General features: G+C 43.1%; 1 protein-coding gene across 1 annotated transcript in view; it reads left to right on the plus strand.

Annotated features, from left to right (window-relative positions):
- The first annotated feature begins 619 nt into the window (after nt 1-619).
- Nucleotides 620-23,299, plus strand: part of ROR1 (ROR family WNT receptor 1) — a 689,389-nt gene continuing 666,709 nt past the window's right edge. The window contains exon 1 of the mRNA XM_086953588.1: nt 620-981. Within this exon, the coding sequence (XP_086809714.1) occupies nt 834-981 (148 nt within the window). The 5' untranslated portion in view covers nt 620-833. The remainder of the gene's footprint in view (nt 982-23,299) is intronic.

Here is a 23,299-nt window from a genome sequence, read left to right on the forward strand (position 1 = left end):
TTCATAGCAAGAAAATTTTGCTGCACTTTTAGATGAGCCATATTTTTTAGTTCTCTCAAACTTTGGAAAGAGATCTCATTCGGATGCATAAAAAGCATTGGTGTAATGTTTGTCTTACCCATTGGACGTCAGGCTTAATTTTCCACAAATTTTCATTTTTCTCTTGATTTTTCACAAATTCACATGAGATTATTTTCCATGCTTCTTTAATTTCTTTCTTAATTTGGCCTAAGTGGAATAGCAACTTTAAAATAAGCCCCAAACTTCAAGTGAATATGTGATCACCGCAGCTAATTACTGGGTGGCTTCACTTATGTTACAGTGAACGACTTCTCACAGATTCTTGGGGCCAGATGTATGAACACATGTTCCCATAGACAGAGAATGGGTAAAACTGATACAACTGGCCCTTGGTGTCTTTGTGGGAACGCCAGGTACCTAAGGTTCCCACAAGAGGGCGCTCTTGTTGTGACGTCCACGGAGAGCGAACTACAGCATGTACCACGGTCTCCGACTAGAGATTTTGGGGGAAAGGCTGAGGAGGGGGCGAGGGACGGAGAGCGAGGGAGAGGCAGGGAGACCAGATTCGACCCCTGGTGCTTTGAAAAGAAGAAAGATTGTTGGCTCCCGGCGCTCAAATGAACATCAGCTCACGGAGAAGAGCTAAAAAGCAGCACCCGGCCTGCGCTGACACACAGAAGTAACTTGCAGGGCAGGGAATGAAACAGCAGTCCTGCAAGATACAAAGGGGCAGAGCAAAAGAAACTACCTCGGCTGCAACGTCTCCGCCGGTGAAAGGAGGGAGGTTTTAGGGTCCCTGGACCGTATTACGGATGCTTCATTGGCGACCCCGGATCAGCGGCAGTTTGAGAGGAATGCACCTGGGCAGGGAGAGGCTGGATTCTGGGCAGGGTTGGCACGCCAGGGTCCTGCTGGTCATGGTGGCGGTATGGACTGGGCATGGACTTCACGGGGCTGAAGGTAAGTGCGCCGAGGGGACTTGGCGTGGCTTTTTATTACCTTCACTGTGTTCTTAAGTTATGCTGCCTCGGGTGCTCGGCTCCAAGTCCGAGATGTATTAGTGTGTGTGTGTGTCTGCGCATGGTGATGGAGACGGACGGACGGAGGAGGTGACCACTCCGTTCCACGCGGGAGGATTTACTGAGTAGGTGTTTGTGTTTACTTGGGAGGGAGGGGCCGAAGTTGTTTTTGTTTACCACCGTATGGCTCAGCCTCTCAGTATGTTTGTAAGTGCAGGTATTTGCGTTTGCGGCTGCAGAGCTGTCTGAGTTTACACATATTGTGTTGATGTGTGTGTGGCTGTCAATGTGAAGTGTGCTCGCGCGTTGCGTGTGAGTTTGGGTGTTTCTAACTTTTTTACACTGATTTTCATTTTCATGTAAGTCTGGGGGTGCCCTTGTTTCTCTTGGTGTGTGTATGTGTGTGTAGTTAGTTGTGGCAATATCTGCATGTCAGCATTTATTTGCTGCCTATGACGTTGGTGCGTGAGTTCCGCTGCCTATTTGTTGCTTTTTGTTGGTGTGCATGTTTTATGTGTTAGTGTGTTTGAGTTAATGTATGCGTGTATCGTTGTTTGTTGCTACGCATCTACATGTGGCAGTGTTTTCATCATTTTCTGTGCTGTTCTGTACTTTTGTAACTGTTTGTATTTCTTCCTGTTTGTGGCAATCTGTCCATGTGTGTACGTGGGATTAAACGAAGTTGCCGTGGGTTTACTCATGTGCGCTAGCCTGTAAATCTGGGTCTGCCTGAGTGAGGAAGAGAGAGTGAGTGAGAGATTGTTGTGTGTATGTGTACTTTGGTTTGTTGCGGTTTCCACATTTGTTATTTGCGTTTCGCTGGTTTTCTGATGGTGTTTGTTTTCTTCCCTATTTTTGCTGTGTCCCTATTTGTCAGCCTGTGTGTGTCTGCTAGTTGCTGAAAGTGTTTGCATGTAAGTGTGTGAAGAGCTGTGTGTTTTGCTAAGAGTTTGTATATGTTGGATGGTTGGTTTGTTCACCCCACATTAAGTGTGTGTTTTTGTGTGGGGTGCGCTTGGCTTCTTCTTGGCAATATACTTTGTCATCTTTTTAGTTATTTTTCAGCAAACCACTTTGATTTTTTTTAAAGGTGTGGGTAGAATTGTGGGCTGAAAAGTATACACGTGTTTGTGTTCCATTTCCACGCACAGCGTCCACCTCTTTACGCCCGTGGGAGTGTGTCAGGATGCCTGGTTACTGGCAGCCACCCCCTTGCATCACACCCACCTTTCAGGGTTTACTTGAGGTGACCGTGAGGGCCGCTCTGTCCTGGGGGAGGGTGTGTAAGAATGCGGGACTTGCACACAGAGCTGGTACAGCAACGGGGCGGCCACCCCCTGGAAGAGGCACCGCGCCACCACCACACAGGCACGGGACAACCCCAGTTGCCCCTTTATCAGCCAAACACTATTCTCTGTTATCAGCAGCGCCCCTAACTGGAGGAGAGAGGCCGCCAGCCTCCGGGGGGGGAGGAGGAGGGAGGGGGCTGCCCCGGTCAGCAAGGCGGCAAGCCGTGGCTTCTTAAAATGTAATGAGTGCGCTTTTTGTTCACCTTAAATGCACACGTTATGTGGCAGGCCAGGCGGACAATAGAAACATTTAGTGGAAAGCTAATAATGGATGCCCTCGGCATTCCCCTGCCAGCGGGGCGCCCTCCATGCTTCCCTGGGCACACAATGGGGAGGGGCAGCGCGCCCCTCCCAGGGGCACTGGGCATTCAGTTCCCAAACAAAAAAGTTGATTAAAAGCGCCAGGGTCCCGGGCTTCGCTTTAACGAAGCGTCTCCAAGGGGACATGACACTTGCAGTTTCAACTCAAACACAGGGGCAGGCAGCTCGCCTGACGTGACACACTACCTTGAAATCTGGCCACAGATAGAGAGAGGCAGCTGGAAAAGACTATCTAATAAGGAGTCGCTAGTTTACAATAGTAGGGAGATAACATATAACACTCATCGATAGAATAAAGTGAATATGGAGCCCTACTGTGTGTAATAGTAATTGCTGAGTGTGGGAAGCAGCTGCGAATATACAAAAAACAGATTCTGTGGGGGGAGGGGGGGCAAAGGGGGGAGCATACCTACGCTCTCTAGGGTCGGACTGGCCTACAGGGCAACCAGGCAGTCCCCGATGGCTGGTCTGACAGGTCAGTGTGTGGGCCTGTGTTTTGGCTGTTTGTGGGCCTGTTTTATGGTCTGCTGGGCCAGTAGTTACTGTTGATTTCCCTGCTATTAAAACAAACATTGCCAGCAGCAAGCTCAAATCCACGGGGTCTTCCACACCTTGCGAAACCCTTAAGCAGTGTGTCTTTACAAGTTCAAAACTGCCCCAGTTTGTGAAATGGGTCTCTTTTTTTAAGCTATGTAGTTCACTAATGGTGTCCACGTTTATTTTGGTGCCCAGGCCAGTTTACTGTCCCAGTCCAACACTGCCGCATTCCCTCAGCAATGGTAATAAACAGCATATTAGTCTCGGTGGAGCTGCATAGAAGGTTTATGCCATGCTGTTTGTTTCATATGCAGAAATAAAAAAAAATGTATCTAAATGGAAACAGCACTTGAGGGAGGGCTTTAAGTACGATGAAAAAAGTGTGTCGGGGTGTCCCTAAACGGGCATGGCCTTTATAATTGAGGGCATGGCTTAAATATGTTGACTACAATTTGTGTTTCCAGTGTAGTGCCACACAGCTGGTATTTTGGCACCTTTTTTAGCTTCCTGTTATTGCATCCAGATATATAACACAGCTGACATATACCTAAAATAAGCCAGAACCATTGGCTTTGCCAATGGCTGTTTAAGATAATTGAGTAACAACAATTGTTTCGGTGTAAATAATTATTATTGAAAATCTTTAAATTCTGAAATTACGAGATTGTGAATTAAACATTACTAAGGTGTGTGGAAGGGATAGTGGTGTGCAGTGTCTCAGTCACTCCTGTCCTTCCTTTCATACAACTATCCTCTGCATCCTGTGTCAGACATAGAAACAATGTCTCCTTGCATCTCCTTCACGTCACCACCCCTAAACACACACACCCCCCAGCAAGCACTGCATTCACTTTTAAAAATTCATGTTGTCAATATTTCGAAAACTGCGTACCTATTTTACACACATTTGCATAGACAACTGTACCTGGCACACACGATCATTGCTCTGTGCACTTTGCCGAGAGGCCATGGATTGGATGGCCACATATTATGAACACCCTTAGACCCACTGACAGGCACTGAGAGAAGCGTGCACTTCCTTCAGCCACAACCCCATAGCTGTCCATCGTGCCCCATTAGAAACACTTGGTGGCGACTCAATTCAAACTATGCACTGTACAAGAACAACATGCTGCCTGGAAAAACATAATATAACACAACATCCTGGAGAAAGCAAACTCTCTGAGGGAGCACAAGATTAAGTAAAGCATGTGAAATACAAACAGGACCGACCTGGACAACCATAACTTTTCGTACATTCATTGCTCATTGTGTTTGCCTGTAAAGCTAAGGGCATGAAAACAGGGCCCTGTTTCAGTGTCTGTTTTGAATTACTAGTGGAACTGAGACCCAGAGGGACCTGGGCCACTTGAAGTGCTGACTCGAGGGGTTAAATCCACACAGGGATATAAAATCATAGTGAATAGGTCTTGTGAATATAGTCCCTGTTCTTTTCCTCTGTAATGTAACATCAGATAAGTAGTAAGCAGTACTGAAGTGATATTGTTGTGGGAAGCCGGTGGAGAGACGTATTTCTCTGTGACGGAGGGGGGACTTGAGGGAAAGGTGTGCTTGAGACCTGGTGGTGCAAAGGGGGGGCGGGGCCACTCTGCAACAATCAGTGATTTCTTAGGTGGATTACATCTTACTATGCACATATCTAGCAACTTTGTAGTTGCACTATAGGATAAATGTTTGACCATAGATTCAATAGTACACTTCTTTCAAACAAGATTTTTTTTAGCTGGCATTATTTTCAGCAGCATGACATCATCTTCTTCTTCTTCGCTATAGGAATAATTGAGATTGATAGACAGACAGACAGACAGGCAGGCAGGCAGGCAGGCAGGCGGGCGGGCGGGCAGGCAGGCAGGCAGATAGATAGATAGATAGATAGATAGATAGATAGATAGATAGATAGATAGATAGATAGATAGATAGATAGATAGATAGATAGATAGATAATGGGTAGATTCAATTTACATTCAGTATGAGTAAGAACACCAGACCATAGGATCATTCTTTCATTGCTTTTCGGTTATCTCAGATCTCTGTGTATTTTGATGTGGAGTCTATTCTGATCTTAAATAGCAGCAGTTGTTCTTTGCTTGTGTGTATGAGTGTGTGTGTGTGTGTGTCTGCACCCGAATAAAAGTGGCTCCCATTAGCAAAGCAGATAGCTATGAAAGTATCCCACATTTGAAAAGTGGGGCGTTTTGTACTCATTCCGAAGGCACGCAGATTTGTACGGGGACGCGCATGCTATTTATTTTTTATAATAACCTCTCATTCCCTGGCACATAAAGTAGAAAACACATAATACACACACAATTTTGAGAAAAAACATACATTGCACCCCCATCCCATTCTGAGTTCTTCACAAGCACACAACCCATATACAACAAACACACACATACACACACACACATACTCACTTGCACACACACACACACTACCTACCCACAAACACAAGCAGCAGTGCATGCACATTCTTTCCTTCTATTTTACAAACTTACATTCACACACACAATAAAATACATATTTCCGCACACGCCCTATGAACTCGGTCACCCACATACAAACATCCCATATATAAGATTCCCCAAACCCAAACGTAAGCACCCTGTTGACAGGCACTGAGCAATTACACATACACAAACACACAAAAACAAATTACCGCATTATCCTTTCACACAGACACACACACTGTGCGCACACATATATTTGTGCAATCCCTCAGCACATTACACAAATATTATCCGGATCAAGCAACCCAAGTATTTGGATTTCAGGTCACTCTAGCACTGAAGGTATCACATTCGAGACACCCTGACACACTACAGTAACAGAATGTCTTGGATGATTTACAGTTTGATAGCAAGTATTGGCTTACTTTCATAAACAAATTAAACACGGAATCCTTCATTATAAACTATGTCATTGCCAGAAGTAGAGTTGGCTCTGTCTTAAGGCTTAGAAGCAGAGGCATGAATGTCGGTGTCGGGGTTTTTGCTTAAAGGACGAGACGGCGAAGTAAATACCGTTCTTAGTTATTTCAGCCCTTAACAACCAAAGAAAAAGCAGTACCTGAAGAGACATAGTGGATGTTTGATACTTAAGGGGATATGTACAAGGAAGTGGCCTCCTTGGCTAACAGCACGCTCTGCCACTTCTGAAACGCATATTTACAAGAATGTGGCGCAGCCTTGCGTTCCCCCTGCGATGGCGCAAAGTTTAGCAACTTAGCTCCAACACGGGCATCCTTGCACCAGAGTGCAATGGTCTCTGCGTGTAGGGGAGGATTGTTAATGTGTAGGAAGGTGTCTCTTCCTGCACATAAACAATCCTAAAATGCAATTCTGTCACTTTCATGCATGCTGCTTCAGGCAGCACACATGAAAGTGACAACATCACATTTTTTAAAGGTTTGTTTTTCGAATATGATGTATTACTGTATTCCTTTAGAGCAATGTCAATGTTGCATTCATCACATTAAGTGATATCAATGCATCTAATTGCAAGTCGATTTTCATTGTGCATTTTGACTGTCGAGAATGAATGTTGTGGGTGTGGGGGGTGGTGGCATAGTGGCTAGAATATATACCGACTTTGGAACATGGGGAGCCAAGAATAACTCCTCACCTAGGATCAAATTCCTATGGTTTTGGGGAAATCATTTAATCTCCCTTTGTCTGAAAATGAAAAAAAGTGTAATGTAGACTGGTATTGTTGTAAAGAGATGTAATGCCCTTGAGTCACGTTTGTGCTATTAAAAACGGCCAAAAAAGACTCACAGTGCCTTAATTTCTGGACATTTACTCGCAGAAGGGTTAACAGTGACAATTCATCTATGTTGATTTAAATTAGACTTAGAAAAGGGAGACTATTTTCAAATACACTTCAAAATCATAAGAGTTTACACGAAGGAATGAAAGTCAATAAAACATAGAGTTCGACTTGAAACCATCAAAATACCACAAGAATCGATACACTGATGCCTTTCACCTATTTTTTAGAATAGATGCAGAATGACAAATACCTTTTTCCCTTGTCGTATGCCATTTTTAGAAGAGAGCCATGGGTCAACTGCCCTGTTGCAGAAAGTGGGTCATTAATTCTTCCATAACGCCTCGTCTGTGCTAGCCCTCTTTCTTCTAGAGAGGTGCCTCTCAGGCAGTGGAGTACAGTTCTTTGTGTGTAGTTGTGAATTACTTTCTCTGTGCCTGTTTTCCTCTTCTTCTTTTAAGTACCTCAGAGTAAATGCCTTTACTATGGAAATTCTGACTCAACAATAGTTATACTGATACTATTGCTGACAGTATACAATATCTATCTATCTATCTATCTATCTATCTATCTATCTATCTATCTATCTATCTATCTATCTATCTATCTATCTATCTATCTATCTATCTATCTGTCTGTCTGTCTGTCTGTCTGTCTGTCTGTCTGTCTGTCTGTCTGTCTGTCTGTCTGTCTGTCTGTCTAGTAAAAATGTAGTTGTGTGGAGTGGAGCTATTTATTACAGATGCTTTGTGTGTGGAGGTACCAAGACACACTGAAGGTAAAGCCTGGAGTGAGTTACTATACCTCTTCTGCAACAGTAGTATTAAATAACATATTATATGAAGTTCAGCTGCATATGTGGTCTAAGCCATGGCAGTTTTTCTTGTGTATTTGTATTAACAAATGTATTTAATAAAAAACAGGATTCAAAGGCTTAAATGTGTTCAGCAAGGTAAAATCACATTCCAATTATGGCGACTAATAGGAGAGTTATTTCACAATCACACTGCCCTTCCAAATAACCCCATAACATTCTAATAGAGTTCCACAGTCCTGCCTCCTAAACACAGAAACACCAGGATCACAAGAGTTCTGTGAGAAAATCTGCGATGAATTAATCTAAAAAATAGAATTTTTCAGTTAAGGCTGCCTAGTATTGGAGCATTCTGGTGCCTGAACTAAGAGTACTAACAGATCTACTGAAATCTAGGAAAGGCCTTGAAGACCTGGCAGTTCCCTAAGTAGCAGGCACCTGTAGTGGTGTATTGCCGTCTCTCTTCTTTCACTCCTTAAGCAATTGCTGCTTCAAGTGTCAGGATACCAGTCTGGTCACAGAACGCGCTACAAATAATCTAAATAATTATAATGAATAATGGGATCCGGATCACCATCAGGACCAGAGTCACCTAGAATCTTTAAGGTTATCCTTCATTCAACCTGTGCAGGAGAGGTAATCAGATGCCCACTCAACAAGTCCCTGAAACTAGACTCTTTCCCAGCTGAGCTCAAAACCTCCTACATCAGAACTCATCTCAAAAAGGAAAACCTCGACCCATCTGATAAGCAAAGAACAGCCCCATATCAAACAGACCATTCTTTGGAAGTATTTATGAGAAAGCAGTGTTTACTCTCAACTCTCTAACTTTACAGAACATTATGGCTTACATTAAGACCAACAGTCCGGTTTCAGAACAGGCAGAGGCATAGAGTCAGCAATCATATCCATTTGGGATGATCTAAAACTCACATTGGACAAAAACTGAGTAGCTGCCTATTTACTTCTGGATTTATCAGCTGCATTTGACTCTGTCCAACACAACATCACTACTACAAAGACTTCATGATATCTTTGGGGCACATGCATTAACCTATTTAGGAAGTGCAAACGGTGCGAATCGGTAAATTCGGCCGTTTGTGCTTCCTAAATACGTTTTTGGGATGCATGAAACAATTTTTCAAAATTCGCTTTTTTTTGCATTTCCTAAAAATGTGAATGCATTTAAGGAATCGCATTTGTGCGATTCCTTAAATGCAATGCATCAATTTTTTTAAAAAATGCGAATTTTGAAATAGAAAGTGCAAATTAACACGAGGTTGACCCTCGTGTTAATTTGCGAAATTCTTTTAAAAAGCACAAAAATGCATTTTGGAAGTGTGTGAAACATGCACTTTAAAATACATTTCAGGGGGGGGTCCTTTGGACCCCCCTCTGCACCCTTGCAATGCATCAACAAATTGCGAATTCCAAAAAATGGAAATGCAAAACGGCATTGATTCCTATGGGCCTCTAGGCCCATAGGAATCAATGTAATGCCATTCCTTAATTGCGATTCGCAATTAAGGAATCGCAAATTCCGAAAATTAAGAAATCCTAAAAAAAATTAGGATTTCTTGATGCATAGGATTTTGCAATTCCTAAATTGCGATTCCTTAATTTTCGCAATTTAGGAAATGCAAATTCCTACAATGATGCATGTGCCCCAAAATCCGTTAAAATGTTTTAAAATGCATAGCCACTTTTCTCACAGACAGACAAAGTGTGGTCTACTTACCCCCATTGACATCACCCCTTCACTCACAATACTGTGGCACTCCTCAGGGATCCATAATATCACATAGATAATAAATAACCATCCAAGGCTCAATACCGCAAAGGCATAAGTTATGACAATCGCAAAACTACAAGCCGAATGCAATATGGCCTAGGGGACTTGAAGCACCTCTGACAACATCGAGAAAAGTGAGAAACTTAGGTGAAACCACAGATTCAGACCTATCCTTGATACCAGATACTGAAAATGTCGCAAAGAATGCATTCTACACAATGAAAATACTATGTTGCATCTTTTCATATCTTGCATTCCAAAATAGACTTCAAGCCATCCTCACATCCGTAATCTCCAAGCCTGACTATTCCAACAGCCTATACCTTGGTGCACCTACATTCATTTTATGCAAAATACAACTAATCCAAAACACTTCTGCAAGGATTCTTCTCCGTCCTCGCCCAAGGGAATGCATGATTCGAGTCCTGCAACCACTCAACTGGCTACCTATAACTAGAAGGGCAATGTTCAAGCCGCTCTGCATTTTCCACAAAGCCTCCCAAGGAAAAGGACCACTATACCTACAAGCTAAATTCAAGCTATACAAACCAATCAGAACTCTAAGCTCCAGTCTTGCACAACTTATCATCATACCGTCTTACCATAAAAAATCTGTAGGAGGCACTGCTTTCTCAGTATCAGGCTGCCAAGTTCTGGAGATCACTACCAGCCAGTGTTGGAAGCATGCAGGACTATATACACTTCAGAAGACACTTGAAAACCTAGTTATCTCCTAGATAACTGCACCACCAGCATCCAGGTATCACAGCCCAGAAAACAGTTGCATCCTTAAGCTCAACGCACAGCTTACAACTCACGAATTGCAAACAACTCAACAATCAAGCTGCTTTAATTGTGCAGGTAAGCAAAAAAAGGGTTGACCTATGGTTCACCGTCAGTGGCGGCTCACATAGGTAACGCTGTGGGGCGGGTGGTGGGGGTAGTGGAGTCCGACATATGAAGGCAAAGGTCAACATAAATAAATAAGGCCACTTACCTTGCGCTTGCAGCATCACTGAATTGGCAACTAGAAACGCGCAGAAGTCAAGCCCCTACTCAAGAAGCCCTGAGCAGGCCGGACGGACCTCAAGAACTATGGACCAATCTCTCTCATCCCCTTCGCAGCCGAAGTCACAGAGTAGATCCTCAACAACCAGCTCATGAACTTCATAGAATCCAACTCGATCCTTGACACTTTCCAATCTGGATTCCGCAACAACGACAGCACAGAGACTGCCCTCCTAGCCGTCATGGATGACATCTGCACCCTCCTCGACCAAGGCCACACGGGTGTCCTCATCCTACAAGGCCTCTCAGCAGCCTTCAACACTGTCTTCCACCACACACTAACCACCACACTCCATGACACCTGTATTAAGGGAACTGCCCTCAACTGGATCTGCTCCTTCCACACCGGCTTAACTCAAAGAATCAGACTTCTGCTATTTCTCTCCAAACCCACAGAGATCAGCTAACCACCACACTCTTCAACATCTACATCGTCCCTCTCGCCACCATCGCCAAAAAACACGGACTCAGCATAGTATTCTACACCGATGACAACCAGCTCATCCTCTCCCTCATCAAGGAACTCAACATCACCAGACACAGCTACCAGGAAGGAATGAAAAAGTTTACCTCCTGAATGAGCAGCAGCTGCCTGAAGCTCAACTCAGAGAAAATGGAAGTCCTCATCCTTGGATCCACCCCCTCCGCATGGGACAACACCTGTTGGCCCACTGCCCTCGGCAACCCTCCCACACCCACGCCCACAACCTCGACATCATACTCAACACCTTCCTCAGCATGAAACGACAGATCAATGCCATATCTCCCATGTGCTTCAATACCCTCTGCATCCTTCACAAGACCTTCAAATGGATCCCTCCGAATCCAGCAAGACCGTCACTCACGCACTCATAACCAGCAGACTGGACTATGGGAACACCCTCTTTGCCAGAATGAACAAATCTCTACTCCTCAAACTCCAGACCATCTAGAGCACCGCAGCATGACTTGTCCTCGGCATCCCACGACAAGACCACATCACCCAGCACCTACGAGAACTCCACTGGCTCTCTGCGAAAAGAGAATGACCTTCCAGCTCTTCACTCACACCTACAAATCCCTTCACATCACCGCACCACAATACCTCAATGAAAGAATCTCCTTTTAAGCGCCCAAGAGAAGCCTCCTCTCTGCCGAACTTGCCCAGGCCGAAATCCAACGCATCTGCAGAGCCAGAGCAGGAGTTAAAGCCTTCATCTACATCGCAAGCAAGACCTTAGACAAACTCCCCTTCAGCATCAGACGAACCCCCTCACTCAAGCATTCAGGAAGAACCTCAAGACCTGGCTCTTCTGATGAGATGAAGTTGCTCAAATCCCCACCCCCCCCGCCCCCCCTCCCCCCCGCCACCCCACGCCTTGAGACCCTCACGGGTGAATAGTGCGCTTCACAAATCCCTGATTGATTGAGTTATTGCCCACAATAATACAAAAATCATAATACACAGTGGTCATCAGCAAATTGCAACTTATGCCTATTTAATTCGCATAATACATATCTGATGTGAGGGTTGTTCAGCACTGTACAGCTGAAGATCACCAAACGAACAGACATAGAATAACTGAAGAGATCTGGCACACATTATTGGACAATTTTGGAGGACTTTCATATAGTCCATTCACTGCAGGTCCCAAATATCTACATGAGCTGACCGTTTTAATGCATCTATATATCTAACATAGACACTCAGATATGGGATGATAATTAAAAATATTCATTCCAACAGATCTCTCCACTTCTATCTCCCTCCAGCCATGCCAGTTCAGGACCACAACGGTACATAAAATTGAAATTGAAAAGCCCAGTGCAGTAACCAGATAGGCAAACGGAATCATACGAAGTGCCATAAAAGGACATGCAGAGCTGTTTCCAAGATATCAGCATGCTGAAAACCATAAAAGTCCAGGCCTGCCTATTGGACTTCTTCACCCAACACACTGCTCCATGCTGTGTCCAATAGCACGATAACCGCATCTCGATGGTCATCTTGACGACATGGCACACTTCCCACATTGGATCAAAACAGTAAACATCTATCTGATCACATACCTGTCATGGTGTAGCATGCTACACTTGTAGGTATTCACTTCATTGCCTCACATAGGGGTATTAAGCGCAAAATATAAATGCTGCAATACAAGATAATACGTAAAGTAATTGTCACAGGAAATCTGTGTGTCAGTAAAAAGCTTTTCTCTAGTTTCATAAGCTGTACTGTGGTAATAAACTTGAAACTGACCACTGCATTGTAGTGATTAATGTGTGAAAGCATATGTATGAGCATTAGTATAGTTGTTCTAACTAACATGTATTATTGGGCCACATTTCGTTTTACTGCCATAATGCATGCATAACATGACAATGGTTATGTCAAGGAGTCTATTTAACACACAAGTCTTAGTTTGTCAATAGCATTTGAAATATGTGGAGAATGTGCACACATTTTCAAATAAAAAATGTACCCAGTTTCCACATGGGGGATTCAGAAGGTTCAGTGCCTGCTGCAATCCACCGTTGCATAGGTCCGCCCATGCGGGCTCATGGTTGATTGGAATATGTCAGCAAATAAACTGACATTTACTGAGAAAAACATATAGTGAAAATATTGGTTACAATTTATTATAAGACCCTAATGTATGTAAAAATTAGAAAACCTCAAGTTCATAAAAAAAACACAGCGTTTAAAAGCTGATTATTACTAGGGAAAACCCCAAAATAACACACAACAGTCATACACACTATAACATGCACATGAAATGCAATGCTTATGATCTTATGATATTTATACTAATAAGTAACAACTCCTAAAAGTGCAATGCAAATAAATAACAACACCTACTCAAACCAATAAGTAATGCCATATTGCCTCATTGATAATGTTATTGGTAATGTGATATGTAATCTGAATTGAAAGATCATTTATGACTTTTGCAATTGCATCTGTTATGTCAAGGGTGAGTCAGAGCATTGCATTTGGTGTATTGCAACTCCCCCTGACTCAGGATCCGCCAGAGGCAACGACGGACAGAGCGGGCGTCCTAAGTCCTGAGCCTGGTCCAGGAGAGGTGAGGTCTGGTCCCCGGTCAATCTGGGTGTGAGACACTTCATTTGACATGGAGGAACAGTAACAGGTTCCGGTGAACTATATCCTTTTCAATATCTCTGAGCTATTCACCAGTTTTGGATTTATTTATACTTTGGTTGTGAATATCACATGCAGTAGCATAAAAAGTTTAGAACAGAGGCCCTGAAGAAAGCCGAGGGTCCTTTCCCTGACGGCTGAAACATGTTGGCCCATACACAGTTATTTGTTTAAACTGATTTTTGCACTGTTCTTGGTTTTAACTAGGAAAAGGTCAATTTCTAATAAAACTATCTGTTTTGTCCTCTATCCTATTTTAAGTCACCAATTTTTCATTCACTTCTGTTTTTGCACTGCACTTGGTCCCATCTACATCAAGTTCGCATGGTCCCGGAGTGATTGTGGGTCGGAACCCAACCCTGTCTCACAGCATGGTACTTGTCTCAATGATCTAGAGACACACTATCCCTGACGGATTACCAAGTGATAAAATTGATCATTACAAGACTTTGATGGGAATCCAATGCATGTTCATGAGTTTCATCTACAATCACCTGTGGTTCTGTGCTCTTGATTAATGCTCTACTTTATAGTTAGACTATCCTTGTCCTTTGGTTTCTGATAAACTCTGAGAGGTATCAGTAGCTGTTTATAGAGGTCCTTTTTCCCTCTCTTTTTTAGACCCCTAGGTTTCTTTGCTGTGAATTGCAACTTCTTGTAGCAGTAACCACCCAGCTCGATTCTCTTTCCCACACTGTTGTTTCATAGCCTTTGTGTAGAATCCAACAATCCTAGCATACCCACGCATTTAGGGCTATAAAAATAACAAAAGATGAAATGCCGACATTTGGTGGGAAGCTGTGGTTTTGTTTTTGCTATTGCTTAATCTGAATCAAAAATAAATAACACGTTTTGGCATCTTTAAAATGGTCCAAATGACTGAATTGATCAATCTGCAGTTTCGCCTGCGTGAAGACTCATACGTGAAGGAACTCAATTTGAAGATGAATATAGATCATTCCTGTTTGATAACAATAACCAAGCATACCCAGGTTTAGCTTAGTAGTAGTGTTCATGGCTTAGCTATGAAATCGGTAAAAAAGGATGGAGCATCTGAATCAATCAAACACTCACACCCAATCAAAAGATCTGGGTTTAATCCATCACCGTTCTTTAGCCCACTCTGCCCCCCCAGTTCAGACATGGCTATATGCAAATCAGTCTGACCCTGTGCCTCATGGGAACAGTCCAGCCGAACTGCCAAACCATGTCTTCCCTGGACCGGAAACAAGCTTCCGAGGACCGGTTTCTGGCATTCCAGCCGTCTTCAGCCCGGCTTGCTTGAATCCAGTGGCAAAGTGAGCAAGGGACTCACGTCTGAGCATACCCTGCCACACTTATGGCAGCAAAAAGCGGTACAAAAGGGGGTGGTGATGTACCCCCTTTTGTACCGCTTTTAGCTATGAAATCAGCAGAAAATAATATTATGTATAATATGTGCTAAAGAAATGTCAATATATGTGGGTTTGACTACTCATTCTGTATTTATTTATTAATTAATTAATTTATTTATTTATTTATTTTATTTTTTCCATTTGTAAGGCGCTACAGCTACCCAGAAAGGGTTTCCCTGTACCAAATTATGGTTCATGACTAGGCTCAAAAGCATGAAAAATCCAGCGCACTGCTACACTATTTACTTGATAGAAATGCAGTGTTGTGATTTATTTAAACAATAACATAATGTGTTACGGTTCAATTATTCTAATCAGTATGGCATAAACCACACCTCGATTAAAAGATGCCCGGGCTTTCTGTGGCACTGATCTCACATTGATAGAAAGGTTATTCCCTCTGTCGTTAATGAAGTTAAGGAAGCTAGTCTTGTTCCTAAAGCCATGTTTTTTTCAAACATTTGATGTTAACCTGCCCAGCTTTCTGCTGTCGCCTAAAGCAAATCTCCAGGTTTAGAAGCAAACACAGTTTAATCCACCTGGGAAAAAAGGTAAGCCCGGTAATATCTTCCTTGTGAGTAAGGCGATGGCCCCAAGCAAGCAAAACGTAGTGAGTACACCTAAACTATACAGAAGGAAGCAACCATGCAGAGAACAAGCAAAATATGCATTGAAAACAAGCAGGTATGCAAGAAGGCATCCACTTGGTACCCACAAGGCGTTGCTAATTAGTTGGTGTTCAGGTGAAGGTTTTTAGGTGAAGAAAAGACCAATGTAAAGAGAGATACCTAGTTTCACCAAATGTGAGTGCTAACATAAACTCTCTGATTTTAGTTGTGGAAAACAATATTGCACATTTTGACATGTGACAAGTCATGTCAGTCATAGCGCTAGAGTGTTCTGCATTAGTAACTCCTTTAATGCAAAGATCTTCTTACAAGATTTAGCAGAAACGTTACAGTAGTTGAGAAATGATAACCACGAAAAGAAACATGAGAAAAGAATTTTATGTAAAAAAATAGGAACACCATCTAATAAAGGGCTAAGTAGGCTTTGCAGAATGACTACGAATATGTTAAAGAAACATGAGCCAGTAATGTAAAAAAAGAGATTTAAGGCATTCTGAATTGCTCTGTCTTGATATTTAGCAAGTATCATATTGCCATAAAAGAGGGTTCTGATGATGGAAGACTAAAGGAGCTCCTGTCAGCACAAGGAGAATTCTTAAATAAAAAATGTGAAACAGATGCTTTTAAACAACTTTGCAGAACCTAGCTAAGGAAGTAGTGGTGTGGATGGACAAGGGCAATTATATTGTCTGCATATTTAAAGAGACTGAGATGGAAAGAAGAACAGACAAAAAGTGGACATGCCAGAGCAGGGCAGAGACAGGCAGCAGAACAAAAATAGGATAGTGAGAAAGAATGATTTGGGAGATCTATATAAGTGGATGATGGAGCAACTAATTTGGGTAGAAACAAGGAAGAGCAACAATAAGCCTAAAATTAAAATAAAGAATTTGGATAGGATGAATTAAGGTGTACTGTGTTGTTCAGCAGAAAAGTGACAGAAAGAGGCTGAAGAGATATGTATCTGGTATGGGGTATGAAATTTAGGAGCACTTATTCATGGGGAAGATTAGTGGCAAGATAAATGATTAATTCAGACTATGTGCCAACACTTGTGTGAGAAAGAAATTTTAAAATGTCCAGTTCAACCAAAAAATCACGTAGACCTGATGTAAGCTGTAAGAATATTAAACAAACAAGTTTTAAAAGTGAAAGTTCAAAAACAGGAAAGTGTCTTTTTCAAAACCAAGTAAAGCAGAGCTTCAGATAAGAGGGATAAGAATGTCTTAGGTGGGAGATTGTGAAACAGCTTTATGACACCAACAGTTTGTAAGAGAACCCATTTTTGTTTGCTGAGTTCCGAATAAAGATGGAGATTTTACTTGATTAATCAATACTACGCAGTCTAGTAATGATTCTTTGTGGATCATCAATGTCACTCAGAAACCAGAGAGCGTTTCTGAACACTTTGGACCAGGTTTGCATCACAAATGCCTCAAACCAGCTCAAAGTGTCAAAATTTGATTTACTGTTCAACCAAAAGTAAATAGCCCTCAAAGATCTCAAAGTCTGCAATGACCTACTTTGCATCAAGCTGGTATGTCTTGGATGGGACCTGGGCATTCCAAGGGAACCACCAATGGGTTTTTACACAAATCCCTACTCCCTATCTACTAATATTGGTCCAAAATGATTTGTGCAAAAAATGATGCCCCCTCAAAGCAGGTGGAACGTTGGAGGACAGTTTTCTTTTTTCGAACTATTCCATCTTTGCATGTGTGCTGTACTGCACAGCACAGCTACAAAGTCAGAAACGTTTTAAGCTATATCGAAGCATAGTATTTTGTCCTGGAAGGCCACCCTTCCATTACAAACCTATGCTAGAAATAAAGCAAACTATGGTACAAGGGTGCATGTGTGTGTGTTGCACAAGGCAGCCGAATGTACACAGGGAGGGAGAGAAACAATGGCATATATTAGTAGATATGGCGTTGTTCTGCTCTCTCCCTTTCACGCAACACAGCACAACAACCTTGGTTGATGAGCTGCATTGTGTCTAATCTTAGTAAAGATGCCCCAAGTTGAGCTCCTCATGGGCAAAACCTCCCTGCAAGGCAGCGTGGCAAGGCCGATAACACAAGGAGAGGTGGACTGTTGAGCCACCTTCCACATCTGCTCTGAACCTGGGTTAACTCTTAATCTATCACAATGCATGCTACAGGCGCTTATGAATCTTCCCAGAACCATCTCACTCTTTGAGTTGGATTACCAGAAAGCGGCTAGGCTGCATTAAAAAAATGCAACCCCTCTCCATGCCCACGCGCTACTCTGACAGCCTGCCTGGAAAAATACATCTCATTTCCGAGAGGCCGACCCACAACAAGTCACATCTGGGATAGATTATTTAATGCATATTTTGTGCCCACATTGGTGAACGCGTGCCTATCCACATCCCTTTTTTGGTTTGGCTTTCATTGGCCCACTCTCTGTTTAAAGGTCTGATCCAAACTCAATAGGCTCGTTTAACTGTAGGAGAACTTAAATGTTAATCAATAAACCCCCTTCACTGCTACAAACCGCATTGATTCACATCAGTTATTTCTCCGCCGTGTAATCCTAAACGTGTTCTCCTATTCACTGTGGGTCTGAGAAGTTGTAAAGTCTTTCTCTTGTGGCTTTCTTGTCGCAGGTCCAACATTGACTGTAGGACAATGGGGACGTTCAGTTCCTTTTTAAGTTGTTGATGGAAACAAAAAGATTATCAACACCTATCCTATCATAAAAGTGTGAGGTAGATAGGTAAAAAACGCACAATAAAATAGCATATATTTGTTCAGCACCAACGACCTCTTGTTAAAAAAATAACAGTTTCCAGTTGACTTGCAAGGGTACCTCTCGGCCAAAACATGAGAACTGTGTGAAACTCCAAACTCTTGGAAAAATTCATGCCATTAACACATCACTGTCCAAACCTTGGATTCTCCTTCTTCAGCCACTGTTCTCTCCCAGTGGAAATCACACGAGGCACATGTTTATACATTTTAAAAATGCTTTCAGGACAATCATATATTCAATAATAAGCAGTTTTACATAGTGTGAGCAAGACCCATTAGACCCATTAGATGACAGAGCCCTTCACATAAGTGGATTTTACTTGAGTAATTACAATATTAAATAGAGGTATATAACTTTAATGACATAGGGCCTTATTTAGAGATTGGCGTACATGAATCTCTGCCGCATATTGTGAGCAAGGCGCACTAGCGTCGGAGGACAAGAAATGTTGTAAATATGGGAAGTGGACTGTGTTTCCTGCAATAAAAACGGTTTAAAAAAAAAATGAATCTCTGCCGCATAGGCAGCAGAGTACCTTGCCGGCTAAACTCTCAGTCAGCTGCTCTACTTAGAATAGGCCACTCCCTTATGCTTCCTCGGGCGGAGCCTCCTGGGGTTCCACTGTGGAACCTTCGATCGAAAGCCCCACAGACATTGGGCCGTCAGTCTATGTCGCCCAGACTGCCCACCCTACTTAACGTGATTGTTCTGACATTTTCCTTTTCCTTTTTGGGACTACTAGAAAAAAACAAGCTTCAATGGATTCTATAACCCCCTTGCAAAGGGAGCCCTTGAGGGTCTACTGACCGTGCGCCACATCTTGGTGGCACACAGTCAGTGCACCTCCTGACAGCCTCTTAACCTCTGCGCCCACATCTATAATACAGCACAGGCACGGAGGCAAACTATTTCACTCATTTGCATGGGGCCCTTAAGATAGCGCTGGTGCTGTATGTGCACCGGCGCCATCTGTATTATATAAGGCGCTGCACAAGTGACTGCGACCCCTGCTGTAATATTACTGTGTGTAATGCCACCCCTGGCATCTTATACATATTTCCAAATAGTCAATGTTATAAACTTGCTTCTCCATAATTTCTTCACGAAAATAATTTATACATAAAATCATTAATAGATCACATATTTATTGTTTGCATTCAACAGCTTGGTAGCATTTGTGTTTAAACAGTAGGTACGTTTTTGCATATTTATTTTGTTTATATAGGTATCTATTGTTTAAATGTAAATCTTCAAGGTTTTTGTTATCTCGTCTTTAGTTGGGGTATTGTAGCTTGCTTCCTACCTTGTCAAGGTTTGTAATAAGGAATGGTAGCGGCACATCACAAGTTTTTTATTGCATGAGAACGATTCAGTAAACCTTTGAAAGTAAAGACGGACTGCTGGGCAATGTTTGGGTTTATAATACATCAAAGAAAATTTTTTGTACCCGCTGTTTACTGACTCTCTCTGACACACAGACTTAGTAAAAAAAATGTAACCCTATTTACCTGTGGAGATGCCTCGGATAGTGGGATGTGTTTTATCATTTAGTGTAATGCGCACGCATTTCATTGTGTTGAGGTGTAACATGACTTGTTCCACTAAGGAGAGATTAGGTCCCATAAATAGGCTGGCGTCGTATATGTTCCTTGGGATAGACTGGTGCACTGTATGGTACGTAGGATAAAATGGGGCATTGTATGTTCCACAGGAAGTGATGTAGCCTATATGTAACTTGGGATGGGCTGGTGCATGTTCTGTTCCTTGGGACATAGAGTGAGCTGTTTTTTCTTGGGATGGGCTGGTGCATTGTATGTTCCACAGGAAGTGATGTAGCCTATGTGTAACTTGGGATGGGCTGGTGCATGTTACGTTCCTTGGGACAGACAGTGAGCAGTATGTTCCTTGGGATGGGCTGGTGCATTGTATGTTCCACAGGAAGTGATGTAGCCTATATGTAACTTGGGATGGGCTGGTGCATGTTACGTTCCTTGGGACAGACAGTGAGCAGTATGTTCCTTGGGATGGGCTGGTGCATTGTATGTTCCACAGGAAGTGATGTAGCCTATATGTAACTTGGGATTGGCTGGTGCATGTTATGTTCCTTGGGACATACAGTGAGCTGTTTTTCCTTGGGATGGGCTGGTGCATTGTATGTTCCACAGGAAGTGATGGAGCCTATATGTAACTTGGGATGGGCTGGTGCATGTTATGTTCCTTGGGACATACAGTGAGCTGTTTTTCCTTGGGATGGGCTGGTGCATTGTATGTTCCACAGGAAGTGATGGAGCCTATATGTAACTTGGGATGGGCTGGTGCATGTTATGTTCCTTGGGACATACAGTGAGCTGTTTTTCCTTGGGATGGGCTGGTGCTTTGTATGTTCCACAGGAAGTGATGGAGCCTATATGTAACTTGGGATGGGCTGGTGCATGTTATGTTCCTTGGGACAGACAGTGAGCTGTTTTTCCTTGGGATGGGCTGGTGCATTGTATATCCCACCGAATGTGATAGTATGCTGTGTGCTCCTGGGAATGGGCTGTGGCCCTGCATGGTCCACAGGCTAGGAGTCTGACCTGTATGCTCCTCAGAATCGGACTGTGTACTGTATGTTCCCTCAATAGCTCTGGTGCACTGTAAGGACCACAGGGTAGGCTCCTGCACTGTCCCTAGGCTGGTTAAAATGCGAATAAGAGTTGGCATTTCCACTTCAAGGTAGTATAAGGAGACTATGTGTTACCATTAGTCCTTTTGACATCTTCAAGGGCATAAGGGATAGTATCAGCACTCCGTGGCATTTTCATGAGACTAGGGGGTGACATTACCACTCCATGACATTTCCTGAGGTCTAGAGGTTAGCATTAGCACTCTATGATGATTTCACAAACATACATAATAAGTATTAGCATCTATGGCCTTTCCAGGTGCACAAGAGATAGCATTAACCCTCCATGGCATTTTCAGACGCATGACCAGTAGCATTAGCACTCCATGGCATCTTCAGAAGCATAGCGGGTAGCATTAGCACTCCATGGCATCTTCAGAAGCATAACGGGTACAATTTGCATGGCACGACATCTTCAGAAGCATAACATGTTGCATTAGCTATGCATAACAGGTAGCAAAAACCTCCATGGCATCTTCAGAGGCATAACCGGTAGCCTTAGCTATGCATAACGAGTCGCATTAGGACTCAAGGTTATCTTCAGAAGCATAACCGGTAGCATTAGCCCTCCATGGCATCTTCAGAAGAATAATGGGTAGCATTAGCCCTCTGTGGCATCTTCAGAAGGACAATAATAATAATAAATCCACATTTGTAAAGCGCGAACAATCACCCGTAAGGGTCTCTAGGCGCTGGGGGTTGTCGGGAAGATTTAGCAAGCTATTGCCCAGAGTCACATGGTGCTGGGCTAACCTGCCGCCAGAGCCTGGGATCGAACGGTGATCCCCAGAATCCAGCGTCAGTCACCCTGGCCGCGGAGCCACACCTCTCCCCTAACGGGTAACAGGATAACGGGTAGCATTAACCCTGCATGGCATCTTCAGACGCATAACCAGTAGCATTAGCCCCCCCATGGCATCTTCAAAAACATAACTGGTAAAATTAGCACGGCATGGCATCTTCGGAAGCATAATGGGTCACATTAGCCATGCATAACGGGTAACATTAGCCCTCCATGGCATCTTCAGAAGCATAATGTGTAGCATTAGCTATGCATACTGTAGCAATAGACTCCATGGCACCTTCAGAAGCATAACTGGTAGCATTAGCTGCGCATAACATGTTGCATTAGGATACTAGGTCGTCTTCAGAACAATAACCGGTAGCATTAGCCCTCCCTTGCATCTTCAGAAGAATAACAATTAGCATTAGCCCTCCATGGCTTCTTCAGACGCATAACCAGTAGCATTAGCCCTCCATGGCATCTTCAGACGCATGACTGGTAACATTAGCTATGCATAACGTGTTGCATTAGGACTCTAGGATGTCTTCAGAACAATAATCGGTAGCATTAGCCCTCCGTGGCATCTTCAGATGCATAACCAGTAGAATTAGCCATCATGGCATCTTCAGAAGGATAACCAGTAGCATTAGCCCCCCATGGCATCTTCAGAAGCATGACTGGTAGTATTAACACTCCGTGGCATCTTCAGAAGCATACCTGGTAGCATTAACACTCCATGGCATCTTCAAAAGCATAACGGGTAGAATTAGCACAGCATGGCACCTTCAGAAGCATAACATGTTGCATTAGCCATGCATAACGGGTAGAATTAGCCCTCCATGGCATCTTCAGAAGCATAATGGGTACAATTAGCACGGCATGACATCTTCCAAAGCATAACATGTTGCATTAGCCATGCATAACGGGTATAATTAGCCATCCATGGCATCTTCAGAAGCATAACCGGTAGCATTAGCTATGCATAACCAGTAGCAATAGCCTCCATTACATCTTCAGAGGCATAAGCGGTACCATTAGCTATGCATAACCAATAGCAATGACCTCCATGGCATCTTCAGAGGCATAACCTGTAGCATTAGCTATGAATAACGAGTTACATTAGGACTCCAGGTCATCTTCAGAAGCATAACCGGTAGCATTAGCACAGGATGGCATCTTCAGAAGGATAACAAGTAGCATTAG

The sequence above is a fragment of the Lissotriton vulgaris genome, chromosome 1_1, assembly GCF_964263255.1.
Source record: "Lissotriton vulgaris chromosome 1_1, aLisVul1.2, whole genome shotgun sequence".
NCBI classification, from domain to species: domain Eukaryota; kingdom Metazoa; phylum Chordata; class Amphibia; order Caudata; family Salamandridae; genus Lissotriton; species Lissotriton vulgaris.